This window comes from Gekko japonicus, unplaced genomic scaffold (genome assembly GCF_001447785.1).
Source record: "Gekko japonicus isolate JY-2015 unplaced genomic scaffold, Gekko_japonicus_V1.1 scaffold508, whole genome shotgun sequence".
In the NCBI taxonomy this organism is placed as follows: Eukaryota; Metazoa; Chordata; class Lepidosauria; order Squamata; family Gekkonidae; genus Gekko; species Gekko japonicus.
Window position 1 is genome coordinate 775,649 of NW_015164679.1, and position 21,493 is coordinate 797,141.

General features: G+C 45.0%; 1 protein-coding gene across 1 annotated transcript in view; it reads right to left on the minus strand.

Moving 5' to 3' along the window:
- Nucleotides 1–21,493, minus strand: part of PI4KA (phosphatidylinositol 4-kinase, catalytic, alpha) — a 113,219-nt gene that overhangs the window by 65,493 nt on the left and 26,233 nt on the right. The window contains exons 11-19 of the mRNA XM_015409297.1: nt 20,782–20,973; nt 20,058–20,158; nt 17,828–17,957; nt 15,669–15,798; nt 13,850–13,945; nt 11,650–11,833; nt 10,011–10,114; nt 8,080–8,248; nt 5,206–5,256 (exon numbers count right to left, since the gene is read on the minus strand). Coding sequence (XP_015264783.1) covers nt 5,206–5,256; nt 8,080–8,248; nt 10,011–10,114; nt 11,650–11,833; nt 13,850–13,945; nt 15,669–15,798; nt 17,828–17,957; nt 20,058–20,158; nt 20,782–20,973 — 1,157 coding nt within the window. The remainder of the gene's footprint in view (nt 1–5,205; nt 5,257–8,079; nt 8,249–10,010; nt 10,115–11,649; nt 11,834–13,849; nt 13,946–15,668; nt 15,799–17,827; nt 17,958–20,057; nt 20,159–20,781; nt 20,974–21,493) is intronic.

Consider the following 21,493-nt stretch of genomic DNA (forward strand, 5'->3'; position numbering starts at 1 on the left):
TTGGGACCCAGAAAAGGTTTGCGAAGCCTTGGAACTTGGTTCGCAAGCTAGCCACCCCCAATGGCTGCTTCTGCCCTTGACATTCTTTTCTCGCTCTTCTTCCTTGCCAGCTTCTCTCATTCTCACCTCCCCCTTTCTGAAAGTAAAGGTTCCCTTGCTCGAAAGCCAGTCGAGTCCGACTCTAGGGTTGCGGTGCTCATCTCTGTTTCAAAGCCAAAGAGCCAGCGCTGTCCAAAGACATTACCGTGGTCATGTGGCCGGCATGACTAAACACCAAGGCACACGGAACACTGTTACCTTCCCACCGAAGTGGTCCCTATTTATCTACTTGCAATTTCTTGCTTTCGAACGGCTAGGTTGGCAGGAGCTGGAACTAGAGATGGGAGCTCACTCCATCATGCGGCGCCCGGGTCTCGAACTGCTGAACTACTGACCTTCCACAGCCTGCAGTTCAGTGTCTTAACCACCTGAGCCACCGCAGCTCCATTTCTGACAGTAACCAGGGGGAAAAGCTGCCTGGCAACTAGTAACTTCACAGTTGTTACTTGAAGAAGGGGGGAAAGGCTTGACAGTGGGCAGGAGCTGTTTCGCATGCCATGGGAAAACCAGAGAGAAGAAAGACACGTGTGTCCATGGGTTCTGTCTTGGTGCTGCAGCCCAACTTCTTGCTCGGCCCTCTGCCATGCCTCACTGCCCTCTGCCTGCTGTGGGAGGTGTCCTGCACTGAGCCCTTTGCTGCCGATATCCGCCACTTCCCCACTTCTCAAGCCAGCACCAACCACCCCAGTGCACCTCATCAGACTTTGGCTCCAGCCCAGCTGTCAAAGGAGACTTTGACCTATATTTGGGACCTGATCCTGGAAACAGTATCTTCCATGTCGTACATTAGTTGGTATTTTTTTCTTCCCTGGATTGGCGTTGGTTACTAGAATGAGTTTCTGTGACTCTTGGGGGGGGGATCAGGGGGAGTGACGGAGCAGACAAGGGTGGTCAAATGTAACCACCAAATGTACAGCCTGTGTACTACACCATTTGCTTGGGATTCATAGTGTACCCTTCGTGTGATGTTTGTTGGTTTCTCAGAAATATCTGGTTTGGCATTATAGAAAACAGAATACTGGAACAGATGGCTGCGAAGGACATAGTTTGCCTTGGGCGCCAAAAACCTTGGGCCACCCTTGGATGAGTCACTATATGAAGTAAATTTACACTTGTGGGTCACCATATCAAAAAGGTTGGGGACCACAAAACTAGAGATACTAGAGATTGAACCAGGGACTTGATGGATGAAAAGTGCTCTTCCATTTTACACGTTTTCTTCTACACTGAGATTATGGAGAAAAAAACACATGTGAGGCAGACCCAGAAGACATTCTGAGAAGCAATTATTTTTTTTTTCTGAAACAAAGACCAATGCCTGCAAGTAAGCCCAAACAGGTTATACTGAAAGAGCCCATTGCAATAACAGCTGGAAACTCATGATCACTGCATATTGTGCAAGCAAACCAAATATTTGTTTATAGATGTTTAATGTAACCATTAACTTCTGTGAAAGATTGTAACCGTATTTCTTTTACTCCACCAACAGTCTAATAGTTGGGGTAAAAAATCCAGAGAAGAGAGACTAAGAACAAACACCAATGTAGTTTTGAAGTAAAGCAGATTTATAAGTCTCTAGTATAAACAATCCTGCAAGGAAATAGTCTTTGCTCCAGAAAATAGGTGTTCTTTAAAATTTATCTTGCTACAAGTCTAAAACAACAGGCTTTTCCACACTGGGATTTTAATGCAGCTTGGCTTCTTAATGGCATTGGCTTTTATATGAGCAAGACTGAAGTCCACTAGCGTGCCTTAAAGACAAATAAAATTTCCAGGGAACAAAATCTGAGTCCAGTGGCACCTTTAAGACCAACAAAGTTTAATTTTGGGGTATAAGCGTTTGTGTGCACGCACCCTTCATAAGATACACGGAACCAGCTTCCCTCGAGTGACTTGAAGAAAACTGTTTCAATGTATCTGATGAAGTGTGCATGCACACTAAAGCTTATACCCCCAAATTAAACTTTGTTGATCTTAAAGGTGCCACTGGACTCAAACTTTGTTCTGTTGCTTCCGACCAATACGGCTACACGCCTGAAGATTTCCATGGTAAGCTTTCAAGAGTCAAAGCATCCTTCATCAAACACCCTTTGACAGCTTTGACTCTTGAAAGCTTATACCCCAGGAGCCTTGTGGATCCAGATTCAAATCCTGCTCTTGTACTGCAGAACAACACAGCTACCCACCACTGCTCAAACTGGATTCACACATATGGCAGAATGAGGAGGTAAAATCCTGAGGTGGCAACACAGACTGGTCTCACTTCAGAATGTATCAATGGGGACTGGGTCTGCAAATACTATGTAGAACAACAAATGCGCTGCAAACAGAACTGCAGCACAGCAGGGAAAGGGCTGTATCAGAACCTTTCTCCCTGAGGTACTAGTTTTCTACCTGCAAGGCGTTTTTAATACAAGAAAAGCATTCAAAAATGGTATCCCACTCCCATACTACAAGAGGAGTCCTCAGCCTTCCAGAGCCCATGGGAACCTTGGGACTCTGTCACAGGGACAGAGCCACACGCACACGGAAGAAGCAGCCCAAGTGCAGGGGAGAAGAATGGTGATTTTAAAAAATACACTGTGAAAGAGGAGTGAGAGAATAAAGCCAACACTGCGGTGGCAACTGCCAGTGAAACTACTTTTTTTGACAAAACTGCACAGCCAATCAGATCCAGCGACCAATCAGAAGCCCTGCTGGACAGACGTCCCACCTGGCACTCCACACTTTCTGAAAACACTTGGCAAGTGGCAGGAAAGGTGTCACTACATGCCATGGTGCCCACGGGCTCCAAGCAGGGGAATCCCATGCTAGAGTTTAATATAGTAACGTCATGAATTATACCTCTGCCATTTTACAGCCTTTTAAACCCAACGCTCACATTTTCATCTCTTGTATTTATATTTCTGTATCCCACAGGCTGAAAGTCACTTCATGCATCTGACAAAGTGGGCTCCAGCTCAAAAGAGCATATATTTCAATAAATCAACCTTTAAGGTTCCTACTTCCTACAAGAGCTTCTTCACCTGTTAGGTCAGACTCGCTGCGTGATATGTGTCTTCTTCATCCATTCATTTCCAGTCCTGGCTTTCCTCCTTCCCCCTCAACATCAGTGGTTCATTGAATTCAATGAGAAAATCTTACATGTAGAAAGCCAACAGGAAGAGCGCTAAACCTGTACCACACTGATCCCAGACTATCAATGTTAATGTCAGAGGTAGGGTAACCCCTCTACGATGTCCCCTGCCTGCAGCCCCTTCACTTCCTCCCTAGGGAGGCAGAAAAAGTAAATATCACCTTTCCAACTGCTGGGCACTCTGCCAAGATCAATCAACAGCAAGCAGTTAAAGAGCTTTGACACCACGAACAACATCAACCCATCACAAAAACATCAGGCACCAGAATGAAGAGCTAAAATAAAATTTTATTTTTGCCCTATGTCCTCTAGGCACTTCCTGGTAAGTTGGCACCAGGAAACGCATTAGCATTTCTTTTTTAAAGCAGAGAGGACCTGCATTCTCCATTAATTAAAAAAAAAAACCTACCATGCTACTAAGCCAGAAGAAACTCATTGCTTTTCTAGTCCTATCCCCCAGGCACCATTGCTCCCCCAGCTGCAGGCACCGGAAGCTTATGGAACTCTGTGCCAAATGACTCATCTCAATAGATGAAGCCCAAAGTATTTACTCAGATGCAAAACAACAAAGACTATTGTGTCACATCTATTGTGGCATAAAATTCCATGTGCCAGAGCCCACTCTGACAGAAACATGAATACCTTCTGTTGGCAAAAGTAGGCATACACTGGTACAAAGCAGAAGAAGGACACGTCACACATCTGTCAGAGCTGGCCCGCAAAATGGCCCATTACCTCTGAGTGCACCAAGTTCCCACTGTTGTTGTTGCCGTCAAGTCACAGCTGACTTATGGCAACCCCGTAGGGTTTTCAGGGCAAGAGACATTCTGAGGTGCTTTGCCACTGCCTGCATCCACATCACATAAGAACATAAGAGATGCCAATGTTGGATTAGGCCAAAGGCCCATCCAGTCCAACACTCTGTATCACACAGTGGCCAGAAATACCAGTGCCATCAGGAGGTCCACCAGTGGGACCAGGACATTAGAAGCCCTCCCACTGTTGACCCCCCCAAGCACCAAGATGACAGAGCATCACTTGCCCCAGAGCCCCTATCTATACCTTGTGGCTAATAGCCACTGATGGACCTCTGCTCCATATGCTTATCTAATTCCCTTTTGAAGCCGACCCTGGTATTCCTTGGTGGTCTTGCTCCCAAATACTAGCCAGGACTGACCCTGCTTAGCAGCTGAGATCTGATGAGATCGGGCTAGCCTGAGCTCCCCCTAATACTGTTTAGTGTCTCCCCTCACCCGTTACTGAGCCCACGTGAAAAACAAAAGCAAATTTCAAAGCTGTCTTTCTATCAGATTCCTCAATCAACTGATGGCCATGCTGAACAGATCAGTTACAAAGCCGCACTGTAGCCTTCTCATGGCCTTTCAATGCACATGGGATTTTAACCTTAAGAACCAAGGTACAACAAGATAGCTACTTTAACCGCAACAGACTAACACAGCTACTCCTTTGGTATTTAGATAGAACTTGACAACTGTCTGTCTCAAGCAATGCTCCCTCTAAGCTATGGAGTCTTGTGAGCAAAAACTCTACTTTATGAACTACTGGCATTAAAGTTGTGAGCGAGCGATTTGGCCGCTGCATAAATTAGTTTGCTCTGGAGGCATCCCTTCCTGAGCTAAGACAAAAATGTGTGAGCCGGAGGCTAGAAAACTGTGAGCTAGCTCACACTGACTCAGCTTAGAGGGAACACTGGTCTCAAGTCAGGCCACTGACTTTTAATGTCTTTAACTGTTTGTCACCTTGAGGGCCTACTGGGTAAAAAGGTGGGATCAAAATGTTTTAAATAAATTAAACAGATGGTCACTGTTTTGGACTTTTAGCACAGGAGTGGTGAGGGGGGGGTGTCAAACAGATCACCTGGCATATTTAGCCAGTTACCACTCAAAAGCAGTCCATTTGCCAACATGGGCATTATTTCAGGAGAGCGAAACGCCCATGTAACTACTCACCACAGCAATCACAGGAATCAGCACTCCCAGGTTCCCTGCGCTGCTCGATGCCTAAGAGAGAGAGGAAGAACAAGAACATTTGAAAGAGCTTCAAGAAAAGCTAGAACGGGGTCCTGTGGGTGCCATGGCGCCTGCTGACACCTTTCTGCGTGCCCACCAAGTGCCTTCAGAAGGTGGGTGGGGACAACTAAGGCCTCTGCCCAGTAAGGTTTCTTTCTTTCTTTCTAATACAAGTTTTATTAGTTTTTGGTATATAACATTATAGCCATAGAGCATACTTTCAAACATGTTTACAGCATAATTTCAAAAGAAGCACCAACATAATGCTTTACAGGTTCAAAAGTACAAATTACCATTAATGATCAAAGATACATCTCATCGATAACAGCCGGGATTTCTTTTTTGGAAACCATATTGTTATAAAGTCACTCTGATATATATCAGAGTCATCTGGTCTAAACATATCTGTAAGTTTTGCCATGATATACAAGTCCCAGAGTTTTTGTTGGTGTTCAGTCACACAGTCGAGTCCGACTCTTCGTGACCCCATGGGCCACATCACGCCAGAGTTTAGTATGCCATAAATCTAATGTTGGACTCTGCTCTGATTTCCATCTATTGCAATAATTGTTTTAGCAGCAAATAACAAAATTGGTACTAGGGTTTTTTTTGTGGTAAAGGAAATTTTGGTGTCCAATCTAAGGTTCAAGAGAAGTGATTGTGGATTTAAGGGAACTGCAGTAATAGTCTGTAAGCATTCCAACATTTCTCCCCCAAATACTTTAAATTTTGGCAATAAAGCCAACAAGTCGACAAGAACTGATTTTTTTTGCATCCCCCCCCCCCAACAGTAGGGTTGTAAATTTTGACAGATATAAGCAGTGTTCCCTCTAAGCTAGCTCACAGTTTTTTAGCCGCCAGCTCACAAATTTTTGTCTTAGCTCAGGAAGGATGGCTCCAGAGCAAACTCATTTATGCAGTAGCCAAATCGCCCGCTCACAACTTTCAAGTCAGTAGCTCACAAAGTAAACTCCACAGCTTTGGAGCATTGGATATAAGAGAGCTGCAAGGGAGAGACCAGTGTATCATAATTTTGAATGTTTGCGATTTGATTGCTATTATAGGAAAATTGGTTTCATAGCTATTCCATATTTTGGACCATATATTTATGGTTCTGCCCAGTAAGGTTTCTGATTGGCTGTGCAGTGGGTTTTTTTTTTTAAGACGTTGCTTTGGCATCAGCTGCCACCACAGCACAAAGGATCTTCACTGTTTGACTAAATGTAAGTTGTAGAATCCAATTTGTGGCTGGCTCCGCCTCCTGCAGCATCCAGCTCCCTACTGCAGGTAAAGGAAGAGGATTAGGAGGAAAGTAGAATTCAAAAGCCATTCATGTCTAACTTGGATCAGGTCTACAGATGGAGCGGCATGGTGTGGGTCCTGTGGGAGCGCCCCCATTATCCCTGCTTGCTTACTCTCTCACTTCTCCCAGCGTTCAACTGGCTCTCAAAAAAGGGACGTGTGCTCTTTTAATCAGAGCGGTAGCCGAAGACAGAGGGGTGCCTTACAGGAATACCATTTCCAAATTGGACCTTTTATCTTCATGCCACAAACAACCTGCCAGGCTTAAGCAAGTCAGCAAACAACACCGGCCGAAGACATTTACAGGAGATGCCGTTGAAGTTTAAAGCAAGCCGACCCACTTGTTTCAGAGGTACAGTCCAAGTTCCATCAACAGGACCAGAGTGGGGGATGGGACTCTGAACGGTATTAAAGCCCAACTTGTTCCTCCCTGACCTGCATAGCTCAGGCAAGCCCAATCTCGTCAGATCTCGGAAGCTAAGCAGGGCCGACCCTGGCAAGTACTTGGATGGGAGACCTCCAAAGAATACCGGGGGGCTGGAGGCAGAGGCAGGCTATCAAGCCACTTCTCTGAACGTCCTCCATGCCCCAGTACAAGTCGCCAGAGGCTGCCATGACTTCAAGGCATAGGCACACATACACAAAAAAGCAAAAACACACACAAAAAGCCCAATTTGCTTCAAGGTTGCATGGCACACATACTATGGAATAGCCTGAAAATCTAAAGCTTTGAACTCTGCAAACAATCAGACTTCTGTCCGTTTCGCTGGTTCCACAACCAGATTTCCTTTCTCCATTTAATGAACTTAGCTACTGAAAGCACGATCCTTTTAAGCAGCTTTAGTTTCTATGCTGCACACAGGCGCTTGCCCCAGTGCCACATGGCACACCTCTGCCTTACTGGCTATAGAAAACTGCATCACCGACTAAAGAAGAGAATATACAAAAGGCTGTGCCAGTGAGCCCAGCTCCTAGAACACTAAATACTGCTGAGATGGGTCTATGACGGAAGACGGGAGCAAGAACAGCAATGACAAGTGTTTTTAAAAATTGAGCTGGGAACCTGTAAGCATGGCCCCTCCCCCTAAGAGAGGTAGAAGCAGCTAGAGTTTTTACACCACACAGTACCCTGAGAGCAGTTCTCTGGAATTTTTGGGAAGGGCCTGTATTTTTAAGGCCCGCTGCTTGAGATCCTTTAACTGGAGAAAACCGAAGACTGAACCCAAGACTTTCTACACACAAATGCATGCTCTACCGGCACCACAACCTCTCCTGCAGAAAATTGTCTACTGTCACACTGGCAGCAGCTCTCCAGTGTCACAGGCTGAGGTCTTTCACGTCACCTACTGCCTGGTTCTTTTAACTGGAGTTGCTGGGGATTGAACCTGGGACCTTCTGCATGCCAAGCAGAGGCTCTGCCACTGAGCCACAGTCCCTCCCTAGGCTCAAGATTTAATAGAGAACAGCTTTATTCTGGAGATCAGAAAGGAACTCATTTGCTTCATGCCATACCTTCAGCGCTGGGCCTTTTTCACTTGCTCTCTCGCTGGCTCTCTTTCCTTCAAGCCCAAGCTGTACAAACAATTCCAGCAAGTTCATCAGCAATTCATCCACGAGGTGTTCACCTTGTATATTTGCAGCTATGTTAGCCAGGGCATTAATTACAGCTAAGGAACAGTGTCTAGTAAGAAACAGAAGGGAATGGGGGGAAAGGAAGATCAGAAACATCAATTCCTGAATATTTACAGTGGTATTACATGCCTGTCCATTATACCTTCTTCTGCATAATTTGGATGATGGATGTGACAGGAGCAATTTATTACTAGGGGCACTTGTAGCGGCAAAAATGTTACTTCAACAACCCTTGTGGTCTCAAGATGAATTTCAGATTTGTCTGTTGTGCCACCAGCACGTCAGGAAGAGCAAACCAGATGTGACGACAGCAACAGGCAACTCATTAACCCATGTAAACATTCCATGTATGCCCCCATCAAACATACGCACACCTAACTCCAGGAGAAGTCCTATTTAAGCATATAGATAACTTAGCTTGGTAGCATTCTGTGGTCACTGACATTATTTGTACAAGAGAAAATACATTTCTGGAGGTTGTGGAATACAGGCAAACACTTTGCCATGTCCCTGCTAATTCTTCAGATACGCAAGTCAATGGAAAAATCAGGGCTATTTTTGGTCAGGAATGCAGAGGAACGGAGTTCCGGCTGGCTTCCAAGTTGGCCACGCCCAGCAGGAACTCATTAGCATAATAGGCCACACCCAACAGCAGAAACTCATTAGGACTGGCTACATTAGGGGTATGTGGCCTAAAATGCAAAGGAGTTCCTGCTACAAAAAAGCCCTGGGTTTTGACAACAAACAAGCTAAACAGAAAAAGAAGCAAAAGGTGGGTGTGGCTGGATGGGCACACTTCTGGTAACATGGGGGTGTGGCCTAATATGCCAATGAGCTGTGCTGTCAGTGGTGTTGCCTAATATGCTAATGAGTTTCTGCTGTTGGGTGTGGCCTATTATGCTAATGAGTTCCTGCTGGGCTTTTTCTAGAAGAAGAAGAAGAGATTGGATTTATACCCCGCCCTTCACTTGGAGTCTCAGAGCAGCTTACAAACTCCTTTCCCTTCCCCTCCCCACAACAGACACCCTGTGAGGTGGGTGGGGCTGAGAGAACTCTTGACAGAAACTGCTCTTTTTCAAGGACAGCTCTGACAGAGCTTGTGACTGACCCAAGGTCACATCAGCAGGTGCAAGTGGAGGAGTGGGGAATCAAACCCGGTTCTCCCAGATTAGAGTCCGCACACTTAACCACTACACCAAACTACACCAAACCACTACACCAAAAAGAGCCCTGGGAAAAATAATATACCAGAGATATACTTGTACTTTTCCTGAACTGAAATTGCATTCTTACAGAACTATGAGATCATCTTGTGTCTGAATTTTCCAGGGAGCCGTTTTACAGAGAAAGGGCTCTCTCTCCAGTAGTCCTCCTCCACTGCCACATCACAGGTCTTCTTTTTTTTTTTTTTTTAAACAAGACCAAGGATCTCCTGCCTGTACATCTGAGGCTTCAGATTCACATGCTGGTAGGAGGCGGCAGTGGGGCAATGGCAGATGCAAGACATTATACAGATTAAGCCACTGTTCCAACTCAGCATAACCTACTTATCATTTACTTAAGCTGTATGAGACAGATTGGAATGTTCCATGGTATAAAAGCTGCGAAGGTAAAGATTAGGTAGTGTCCCGTGCCCGGTGCCAGCTTTAAGATACAGAAGTAAAATGCCAGCGCCCTTTTAAAATGGGGAGAGTGGGGGTGGGTGGGAATGAGAGGAATAGACCAACAAGCCTTGAGATAACAAAAAACTAGAAATTTTTAAAAATACTAGAAATTTTAAAAATCTGCAGAAGTAGAATGAAAAAGCTTACCTATAGCCATGATCCTTATAGTCTTTAGTTGCAGAATATACAATTGAACTTGCTTTAACACTAATCTGCTGAAACAGGTTCCATACTTCTTGGTAAATATATTGCTAAATGAAAATAAGAGTAAATAAGCACTGAGTGCAAAACATGAGAAAAATCCATACGAAGAACAGATAAAGAATTTCAGATTAATTACTATTTCCCGTAAACCTAGAATATGCACTTTCCTTCTAGAGCTCTGCTACACTGAGAGTTCCTCGGGTTTTTCTGGAGCTGTAAAAATTATTCACTCTTGTCAGGGCATCTAAAAGAAACAGTTCCGCAAACATAGCTGTCACCGAGTCCGAGAGATGTGAATCTTCTCTAATGGATGGGGAACAGATACAAGCAATGGACTTGGAAGTTCCCTGCCATTGGGAAAATGCCCAAACATGCATGGAAATCTCTACATATCTGGAATCATAGCTAGGCCAGGACACATATTAGAACTGTATACTCTTATCAAGACATAACGTAACCTATTTGTTGTTAGACTAATTCTGGTGCTATTTTCAGAGGGTTTCGGTCACACTAGTGACAAGAAAAATAAGGAGCTGTTCACTCATATTTTTACAACAGTCATTCATGCTTTTTAATTACTAACCAGGAACATGTCATCACGTCCTTAAATACTTGAATGCTACAGGGGAGCTTTCAATGCCATACTTTTATTTATACACGTACATTATGTATCACGTTATACGTTGTAACTTCCAATATTAACATTTCAAACGCTCCAGAAAAGGAATGACAGTGGTTTGACTTGGATGTTATTCCCCCCTTTCTTCTAGATTGCTCCTGGGGATATATTGTGAACACACTTCAAGCCATCTGCAATGAGCTACCAACACTCCAGGGTCGAAGAAACCCTGCTTTCAGCTCACTAGCAGGTTCTCTTGTTCCTTTATGATGACATTTAGAAACTGTTGAGAACTCAAACACAAGATGATCACAAGGTTCTTACCTTTAAAGCCCTATATGGTCAGGGGCCTACATACCTAAGGGACTGCCTTTCCCCACACGTTCCTCAGAGAGCACTACGATCGGGGCCCCAAAATCGCCTGGCCCTTCCGGGCCCCAGAAAAGCCAGGCTGGCTGTGACAAGGGCCAGGGCCTTCTCAGTGGCAGCTCCACACTGGTGGAATGAGCTCCCGGAGGACATCAGGGCCCTGTGGGACCTTTTACAGTTCCGCAGGGCCTGCAAGACAGAGCTCTTCCGCCAGGCCTTCGATTAGGGAGCCGCACCCAACAAATGGAGGGCCTGGCCCCAATATTAACACTATTACTGACAGCCAAATATACCCAGACTATGACATTAGCTGACTTATGCCTATGCTGGATGCTGCTAATGCCTGCCATTGTTTATACGAACTGCACTAGCACTTTATGGTATGCTTTTATAATTATACTGTTGTGATTTTATTTGATTTCTTGTTTTAGTTGTTTTATACGTACTATGTAAGCTGCCCTGAGCCTGCCTAGGCGGGGAGGGTGGGATATAAATTAAATAAATAAATAAACTCAAATGAAACTGACATCACACATGGGTCCACCCCCTGCACTGCAACTGACCTGCCCCCTCAGCCCATTCATCCATGCTTACATTTCCAGTGATCACTAAGCAGCCCAGTTGGTCAATGATGAGCACATCCAGAGGAGATGGTGGCTGGCAGAACTTCTGCTGCAGGATCTGAAGGATTGGCTCCATCACTTTTGGGGTGTCTCTCAATGCTACTGCAATGTGCCCCAAGGCACGGATGGTGTGATCAGGAATCAAGTGAGCTTCCCTAACAAAACAAAAGAGAGAGAGAGAAACCATGTTTGCAGAACTGTGCAAGCATTTGTCCTGAAGCATCTCAGAACTCAGACAGGCACCTAACTCTGCAAAGGATCGGTATTTGCGACTTCTACTCCCACTCTGCAGGCTTCAGCTTCCAGTGACACTTCACATAGACAGTGAGGGCCAAGATAGAAGCGATGGAGGCAGCTATGTGTAGAAATGCCTGTTTTTTCCTCATTAGGACTTCACATTTTTCCCCACAATGGAAGCACAATGGAAATTTGGGGGAAGCACTGAAAAAGACCTCTATGAAATAGTCTCTTTTTAGGAATGAATTAAACGCTTTTTTAAAGGGGGGTGGTGGCTTATGCATGCAAAATGCATAGTATGATTACTTTTTTAAGCAAGACAGTCTACAGCATTAAATCATACTTGCTATATATACTGCACACAACATATTTTCAAAGATAAGATTCTTGTTTAAGTGCAATTAATTTTATTTAAACAATTTGTACGCCACCTTACTACCCCAATTAGGGCCGCCAGGGTGGTGAACAATTAAGAGAGATTAAAAATCATCTTTTAAAGACGGTAAGGTAAAGGTAAAAGTTCCCTTGCTTGAAAGCCAGTCGAATCCTACTCTAGGGTTGCGGTGCTCATCTCCATTTCAAAGCCGAAGAGCCAGCGCTGTCCGAAGACGTTTCCGTGGTCATGTGGCCAGCATGACTAAACACCAAGGTGCACAGAACGCTGTTACCTTCCCACCGAAGTGGTACCTATTTATCTACTTGCAATTTCTTGCTTTCAAACTGCTAGGTTGGCAGGAGCTGGAACTAGAGATGGGAGCTCACTCCATCATGCGGCAACTCAGGTCTCGAACAGTACATATATATATATAAAACCGAAAATTAAAAACAAACAAGACAGAGGGTCAGTAAGAGAATGCCACGACAAAACAGAAAAGTCTTCACCTACTAGCAGCAATGATTCAGGAGGGGGAGATGAATCTCTCTGGGGAACAAATTCCATAATTTTGGTGCAACAATAAGGCCCTTTCTTGGATGGCCACCCATCTAGCCTCATCTCGGGGTGCACCCGAAGCAGGGCCCCTGAAGATGATCGTAATGGTTGGGTAGGTTTTATCTGCAGCTAGTAAGCTATAACGTATATGTTGACCATATATTATTGAAGAATTCAATATTCTTGTCCAACTACCATACTCCTTTCATTTCATTACAGCCTCCAAAGCCCAGGGAACAGCTGTTTGCAGCTTCTCTCTATAGCACTGGCTATGTTTGCTGTTTGTTTGTAGACAACTAAGACAACTATACATTGCATAGACATGCCGGTACAATTTTATATGCAGAGTTACAAATTATTCACATCTAACAAATCTAAACACTTCTGAAAGCTTCCTGAAGATTTATTTTCTTCACTGGAGGAAAGAATGATGTAAGCAGCTCTGGGTCCCTCTGGGGAGAACATTGGGCCCAATTTTTTAAAAAAAGAATAAAAAACATGAAGGGGGGGGGGGAGTACATGCCCACTGCTGGGCCAAGTCTGACATGGGGACCTTGTGGTCTTCCCGTGTGTGATCTCATGAGAGGTCCACAAGATACGCCAGATTTCTTTCTGAGTCCTTTATAGTGGCCTGTGTGTGTGTCGAAGAAGAACAAGAGACTGGATATATACCCAACCCTTTACTACCCAAAGGAGTCTCAGAGCGGCTTACAAACTCCTTTCCTTTCCCCTCCCCACAACAGACACCCTGTGAGGTAGGTGGAGCTGAGAGAGCTCTGACAGAAACTGCTCTTTTTCAAGAACAGCTCTGAAAGAACTACGGCTTGCCCAAGGTCATCCAGCAAGTGCAAGTGGAGGAGTGGGGAATCAAACCCAGTTCTCCCAGATTAGAGTCCGCGCACTTAACCACTACATTTGTTCTCAACAGGACAGAGTAACTTTCAAATGAGTTCCAAGTCAATAGGGAAAAACAACAATGTGTACTTGCCCAAGGCTGACTTACTTATCACTCTCTTGGGAAATATAGAGACGGTTTGACAGACTGGCTAGGAAGGCTTCAACAATGACTGGATCGATGGTCAGCCCAGCTTTCAGGCACCTGCAAGAAATGGTGAATGTAACCATAATTTTAAAAAGCATTTTGCATCTCATGTTTTCATAATGTAACATTTACAGTATTGAAGAGATTGAGCCATGAGTAACTGTACCTGGCCTGTGATCATGAGCACCTGAAACGAAAGAGTCAGCAGTTCAAATGTTAAGCTGCACCTACGAATGTTCAAGAAGGGAACCCTGCATCTTCTTATTGCAATACATGTGATTGCAATACATGCCACAGGAGGTGGTGACGGCTAAAAGCATGGACAGCTTCAAGAGGGAATTAGATAAGGATATGGAGCAGAAGTCCATCAGTGGCTATTAGCCACAAGATATAGACAGGAACTCTCGGTCTGGGGCAATTGATGCACTGTGTTCTTGGTGCTTGGGGGGGGGGGCAACAGAGGGAGGGCTCCTAGTGTCCTGGCCCCACTGCTGGACCTCCTGATGGCACCTGGTACTTTTTGCCACTGTGTGACAGAGTGTTGGACTGGATGGGCCATTGGCCTAATCCAACATTGGCTTCTCTTATGTTCTTATGTAAAAAAGCCCCCAAGCTGTACTTGATATGCTAGCCCTAGTTCCCTCACCATTCAGACCAAAGCTCAGGAAGGCCAAAGGCAAAGGAGCATCTTCTGTCAAAGCTGAATCTTGCTTTGGTTGCATTCAGATGTTGTGATAAGCCATGTTTTATAAACTGTGACTTGTTTAAATCCCAGATAGCTGAGATGTCAGAATGCCATTGTGGTCCAAGTAAACTGGGGTTGGTAGGCACCAAGCCAGGTTTTATCACTTGTTTGTTAACCATAGTTTGTACTAACTATGGTTTGTTAAGACGTCTGAATTCACAAACCACAGTTTGGATCACTCCTCCTCTTGCAGCTAACTGGCAACAGAGACAGCAACAAGTGGATAAATCCTATGAGGAGGCAAGCACATGAACCATAATTTGTTAGTAATGTGTGGTCCACTATTCAATTTGTTGCACAAACCATAGCTAAAACAAGTCCCCATTTATCTTGATATCTGAATGCAGCCTTTGCCTCCTAAACATGACATTCTGCCCTCAACAACAAGCAGACTGCTGATCCAAGATCACGACAAACTCCAAATGGACAGCTGTACTTGTTGCAGGAAAAACCCCTAACAATGAAGTCTTGCAGTCCCTTAAAAAGTAAACTATAAATGTCCTGTTTATGCCGCAATACTTTAAGATGCCACACAGAAATGCATAGGTAGTCTATGCTACGTAATAATTGAGATTTGTTTGTTAAGTAGTTCATATGTTTATTAAAAAGAAAACTGAATGAGGCAGTAGCAATCCACTGAAATACAGCAGGCGAAGTGGTTAGAGTGTTGGACTAGGGTCTGGGAGACCCAGGTTCAAATCCATGTTTGGTGACAGAATCTCACCGGGTGACCTTGAGCCAGTCATGCGCTCTCAGCCTAACCTACCTCACAGAGTGACTGTGAATATAAAAGGGAGGAAAGGAGACTAACATAAGGTGCTTTGTATTCCGCTTGGGGAGAAAGGCAAGGTATAAATGAAGACAATAATTATTTACGCATGGGAACAACTCCCTTCGTACGTCAGCAGAAGATTTCCTGTTGTAGGACAGAGATCCTAAAATAGCAACCTCCAGAGCAATGCCACTAGAACAAAGTGCTGTTTTCATCGTGCCTGGAAGAGGTTACATCTCTGCATGTCTAAGCAAAATTCTTACCTGCAGATGTTATCGATCGCAATGTCACGAAGTTGTTCATACATGGAGGTTTGACTTTTCTTCCCCGACATTACACTTACGGTGGATTCTGCATGTTCATTTGTTATACTGATTTTGATGTCATTGCCACCTAAGCGGAGAAAAAAGGCAGCCAGAGACAAAGTGCTTTGCTGTGCCTTGGATGTATATGCAGAGCAACTTATTTTTAAGTGCACACGAAACTGGTGCACCAGGCACTTCAGAGCAATACAAACATATAACCGCCTAGAAGGTATCAGCTTTTTAAAAAAATCCCTGTTTCTCAAATACATAGTTTTTATTGTTAAACTTTTAGCCAATATAGTTTTGACCGGTGCTGCCAAAACACATTAGAATATATAAATTATTTCTACAGCACCACTGCTTCTCTTATGTTCTTATCTTCTTCATTCAAAGAATAATTAACATGTGGAATTCACTGCTGCAAGAAGTGGTGGCGGCTACAAGCATAGACAGCGTCAAGAGGGGATTAGATAAACGTACAAAGCAGAGGTCCATCTGTGGCTATTAGCCACAAGGTATAGATGGAACACTCTGTCTGGGGCAGTGATGCTCTGTTTTCTTGGTGCTTGGGGGGGCCACAGTGGGAGGGCTTCCAGAGTTCTGGCCCCACTGGTGGACCTACTGATGGCACCCGGGTTTTGGCCACTGTGTAGCACAGAGTGTTGGATTGGATAGGCCACTGCCCTGATCCAACATGGTTTCCTGTATCTTCTTCTATTATGTTCTTATGTTCAGTACATAGACAAAAAAGGCAGGCATCTGCTGCCAAAGAGCTTACAGTTCAAAAGCAGACACTAGGGTGAAGACAAACAAATGGAGCCATTAAGAGTCTGGTAGCACCTGACAGCTCCTGCCAACCTAGCAGTTCGAAAGCAAGACATTGCAAGTAGATAAATAGGGACCACTTCGGTGGGAAGGTAACAGCGTTCTGTGCGCCTCGGTGTCTAGTCATGCCGGCCACCAGACCACGGAAACGTCTTCAGACAGCGCTGGCTCTTCGGCTTTGAAACGGAGATGAGCACCGCAACCCTAGAGTCGGACTCGACTGGCTTTCGAGCAAGGGAAACCTTGACCTTTACCTAGCACCTGAGAGACCAATTCTTGGTGCTACTGGACTCGAACCTTACTGTTATACTGCAGAGCAACACAGCTATCCTTTGGAACAAAATGGAGGGAAAGGGGAAGACAAGGGGTTGGATGCACCTGCAGAACAAAACTTTCCCATCTCTCCCTCCCCTTCCCCTGCAGCCCACGGCACCTCTCAAAACATTGTCCTCGGCAGGGCTTTCTTTGTAGAAAAAGCCTAGCAGGAACTCATTAGCATAATAGGCCACACCCAACAGCAGAAACTCATTAGCATATTAGGCCACACCCCTGACAGCACAGCTCATTAGCACATTAGGACGCACCCCCATGTTACCAGAAATGTGGTCATCCAGCCACACCCACCTTTTGCTTGTTATTCTGTTTACCTTGTTTGTTGCCAAAACCTAGGGCTTTTTTGTAGCAGGAACTCCTTTGCATGTTAGGCCACACACCCCTAATGTAGCCAATCCTAATGAGTTCTGCTGTTGGGTGTGGCCTATTATGCTAATGAGCTCCTGCTGGGCGTGGCCAGCTTGGGAGCCAGCCGGAACTCTGTTCCTGCCCAAAAATAGCCCTGGTCCTCGGGGATCAGAAGATGTCACGGGGGTCTCAGTATGGGGTGGTGGTGAAAAGTGCTCTCAAGTCGCAGCTGACTTACAGCAATCCCTCGTGGGGTTTCCAAGGCAAGAGATGTTCAGAGGTGGTCTGCCGTAGCCTGCCTCTGTGTAGCCACCCTGGACCTCCCTGGAGGTCTCCCATCCAAATACTAAGAAGGGTTGATTCTGCTTAGCTTCCGAGATCTGGTGAGGTCAAGCTCACTTAGGCCATCCAGATCAGGCCAACAGGTACACAGGTGAAACCAACTAAACATACTCTTTGCACGGGGAGCTATAGCTAAAATGTCTTGATGTTGCTGGAAAACAAGCTTTGGAGACAAACCAAGGGCTCATGAGGAATGAACGCACTGCAGTAATCAAAAAGGTCTGTGACAGCTAATTAGCAAACCGCAAACTGTGATGGAAGTACAGTACCTGTCTGATATTGATTGTGGTACTTGTAAAGTTTCACCAGGACAGGGGAAGGGATCACAAGGAAGTCTCTCAAAGATGGAGTGACGGAATGCACCACAACAGGGAACCTCTCGCATAAACGGCCTAAACCCTAGAAGAAAGGACCGGGGATTTTACACAGCAGAAAGACAAAGCATCAGCATCAGAAGAGAGCATCTGCCTGACTGTCTGGGGAGACACTGTCTTCATCAAGGGCAATACTGTTGTCACCTGCTCTGCCTTGAGAATTGGTTAAGTAATATTTCTAAAATTCAGCTGTTTTAAGTGGGGGGGGGGGTTGTCAGCTGCTTTGGATCCACATTGTGCAAAGAAAATGCAGTTTAAAGTGCCCTAATAAGCAGAACACTTATAAACTCTTATTGCAAGAGAAGAAACAGTGCAAAACTTTTTTTACCAGCTCCATTTGTTTCGAGGGGGGAATAACTGAAGTGCTGGGACACTAACTCAAAGACATATTACTACCTTCAAAGTATCTTTGTTTTTGTTTTGTTTTCTGCAGGTATTTTGCATGTCTGTGTGTGCGCTTGCATGGCTGGAAGTCATGGTGACTTCTGGCGATCCCTATTGGAGGCTTGGACGTTTTTCAGAGAGGTGGCTTGATAGCCTGCCTCTGTGTCCTGAGCCCTGGTATTCCTTGGAGATCTCCCTTCCAATTACTTGCCAGGGTCAGTCCTGCTTAGCTTCCGAGATTGGCCTTGCCTGAGCTATCCAGGTCAGGACCAGTGTTCCCTCTAAACTGAGTTAGTGTGAGCTAGCTCACAGTTTTTTAGCCTCCAGCTCACACATTTTGGTCTTAGCTCAGGAAGGATGGCTCCAAAGCAAACTAATGTATGCAGTAGCCAAACAGCTCGCTCACAACTTTAATGCCAGTAGCTCACAAAGTAGAATTTTTGCTCAGAAGACTCCACAGCTTAGAGGGAACATTGGTCAGGACTACTTTCAAAGTATCTTATCAGAACTTGTTATATTAGCAAAGTCAGTTCAGGCTCTCCAGCCCATTATCATTCACAGCAGCTAAGCCATTCCTGCTTCTTCTTCAGAAAAAAACAACAGAAAAATCAAGGACTGTTGCGAGCAGTCCATTGCCTCCTCTGCTTAAGAAGGTGGGAGCATCTGACTGAACTCTATAGCCTAACCACCACCATTATCTCTAAAGTACACCTGCGGGGTTTTAAAAGGGTTACCATGCCCATATATCTTTTTATTTCCCAAAGGTTCTGCTAGTTTTTACATTACGCGCACTGTGTTCTAAAACCTGGCACACACACACCCCCGTCACGTATGCTGAACAGCAGCCCACCAGATCATTGTTGCTCAGCACGCAGGGTTGCTTCTCAGCCCAAGAAAGAGAGCCCCCAAAGCACTCACAGCGCCACTGGGGACAGCAGCAGGCAACGGGGATGGCATATGCCCATCTGAACCCATGAAACTGCCTCCGATTAAGTCAGACCACTGGTCTATCAAAGCCATTACTGCTTACTTTGACTGGCAGCAGCTCTCCAGGGTCCCAGGCAGATGATTTCCACATCATTTAATACCTGATCACAGCTCTCTTTTTTTGTTAAAGGCATGGCTGGAATTGAACCTGGGACCTTCTGCAGGCAAGGCAGATTCTTTCCCACTGAGCCACAGTCCCTCCCAACCCAGAATTATCTCCTAAACCCACACAACTGCCAACCAGGTCCAAGGATCCTGAGCTGCAAGCAGCACTTCTGGTGGGCCTTGGCTTGTTGCCAATGCATTTGGCCAAGTGCAACTACTGTTCCCCTTTCGGCCAACACCTCCATACATATTCTTCAACACTGAGCTGAAAAGGTAGCCTACCCCTCCTACATACTGTCTAGAGTTGAATTCTTTGTTTAGCAAAGAAGTTAGATCTATTTCATCTATAGTACTTGCGTAGCTCCAAAGTAACTGAAGTACACATTCCAGCACAGCTCTAATCCACTGAGCTGCCAATGGAAGAACAAGAGGATTTGTGTCTAAGTAAACCTGGACAGAATGGAGGCATTAGTTTCAACACTGTATAATGAACAGCCAGCTAGCACCTTGACTTAACCATTTCTACATAATGCAAGCTAAGCCGGAGACACCAACTACACGAAAAACGGAAATAAAACTTGCAATAACCATGCAGACACATTCCATAAAAATGTCAAAAATGGTTTTCTTGGGTTCTCCAAAGGCAGACCTGTAGGCAGCAGATCAACAGGGGCAAGTGGGCGATGATAACTTTGCTGGAGGTCTTGGACTGCAGCTTTTCCGACAGCTTGATGCACAGGTTTTCAGCCCCTTGATTGCAGAAAAAAAACAAAAAATTATTAATGGAACAGCCTTTGACATTTGGAAGGACTGGATTTGTTTCGCTTTTTGGTAAGAAAAGGGCAACTCAAATTGTTACATCGTCACTGAAGAATTGGTGGAACTGGTTTTCCCCACAGCAAGCAAGTACATCATCTATCAACTGAAATGTATGTGTCACAAGCCACTGAAAATCATGGTTGCAAGCCTGCATCCAATTAACTCTGCTTCAGCCCATTAACTTTGACTGGGCCAGACACTTGTAGGCACACAAATACAAGCACGCAAATTGCATTCAATATCACTGAAGTCCCTGATGGCTTAAGCAATGGATTACCCAGGAATACATTCATTCTCCAGTAAAATGATAGCACCAGTGAATTAGGCAGGCTCAGTCACTAAGTGAAGCCACATAACAGGGAATGCGTTTAAACACGCATTCTAAAGTTTATGCACTTAAAAAAAAAATCACAGTACTAGTCAACGGCATTCTTGAAAAAGAATGAATACTTTCAGGCAAATATCCAAGGCAGAAGTAGAAAGAACAAATGCTCTAAATATAAGGAGAAAGAACAGGTGTTTTGTTTTGAAGAGATGGTCCGTGCAACATTCACCTTGTTCATCTTTCACAGCCCACACCATGAGATCCACACACGCCGCATTGGCCTGGCAGCGCAGTTTCAGGGGATTCAGCTCATTGTGTAGCCTGTCGACATCATGAAGGATCTTCTGAAGCTCTGACTGGCTGCTGTTGAACTGCTCCAGCACAAAATCATGAATTTCCTTCACAAATGAGTTTGGGAGGTCTGAGAGGGTGAAGAAGGAGGAAGAAATCAAGGCCAACCGTTATATTAGATCAAGGAACAACATTAAAAGCACCAACATCTGTTCAAAAAAGAATTCTTTTTCCAGGGCATCGCACAAACTTCTACTCCTCTCTACCAAACGTCAAGCTCAAGTTTCCACTCTGCCATGAAGTTCTCTGGCAGTGCCATCATAAGCAGAGTTACACCTTTCTAAGGGCCAAGCCACAAGGTACCTTTCAAAAAAGAGTCAGGTCCAGCTTTCCCAGGTCGCATTCACTTTCCCTGCAGCCATACAGCAGCTGTAGGGAATGTTTGAAAACACTGATTGGGCTTGGGGCAGATACACACTCCTCGGGCAGTTTCAGCTTGGGAATACAGTGCAGGGTGGGAGGCAGAAGCCCCTCTTCCCATGTTGCAGTTCTGAGCTGAATTGGGCCCTCAAAGGCTTTTAAGCTGACATTCCCTGCAGCTGTTGTGTGGCTGCAGGAAATGCAACTCAGGCCAGGAAACCTGGACGCAA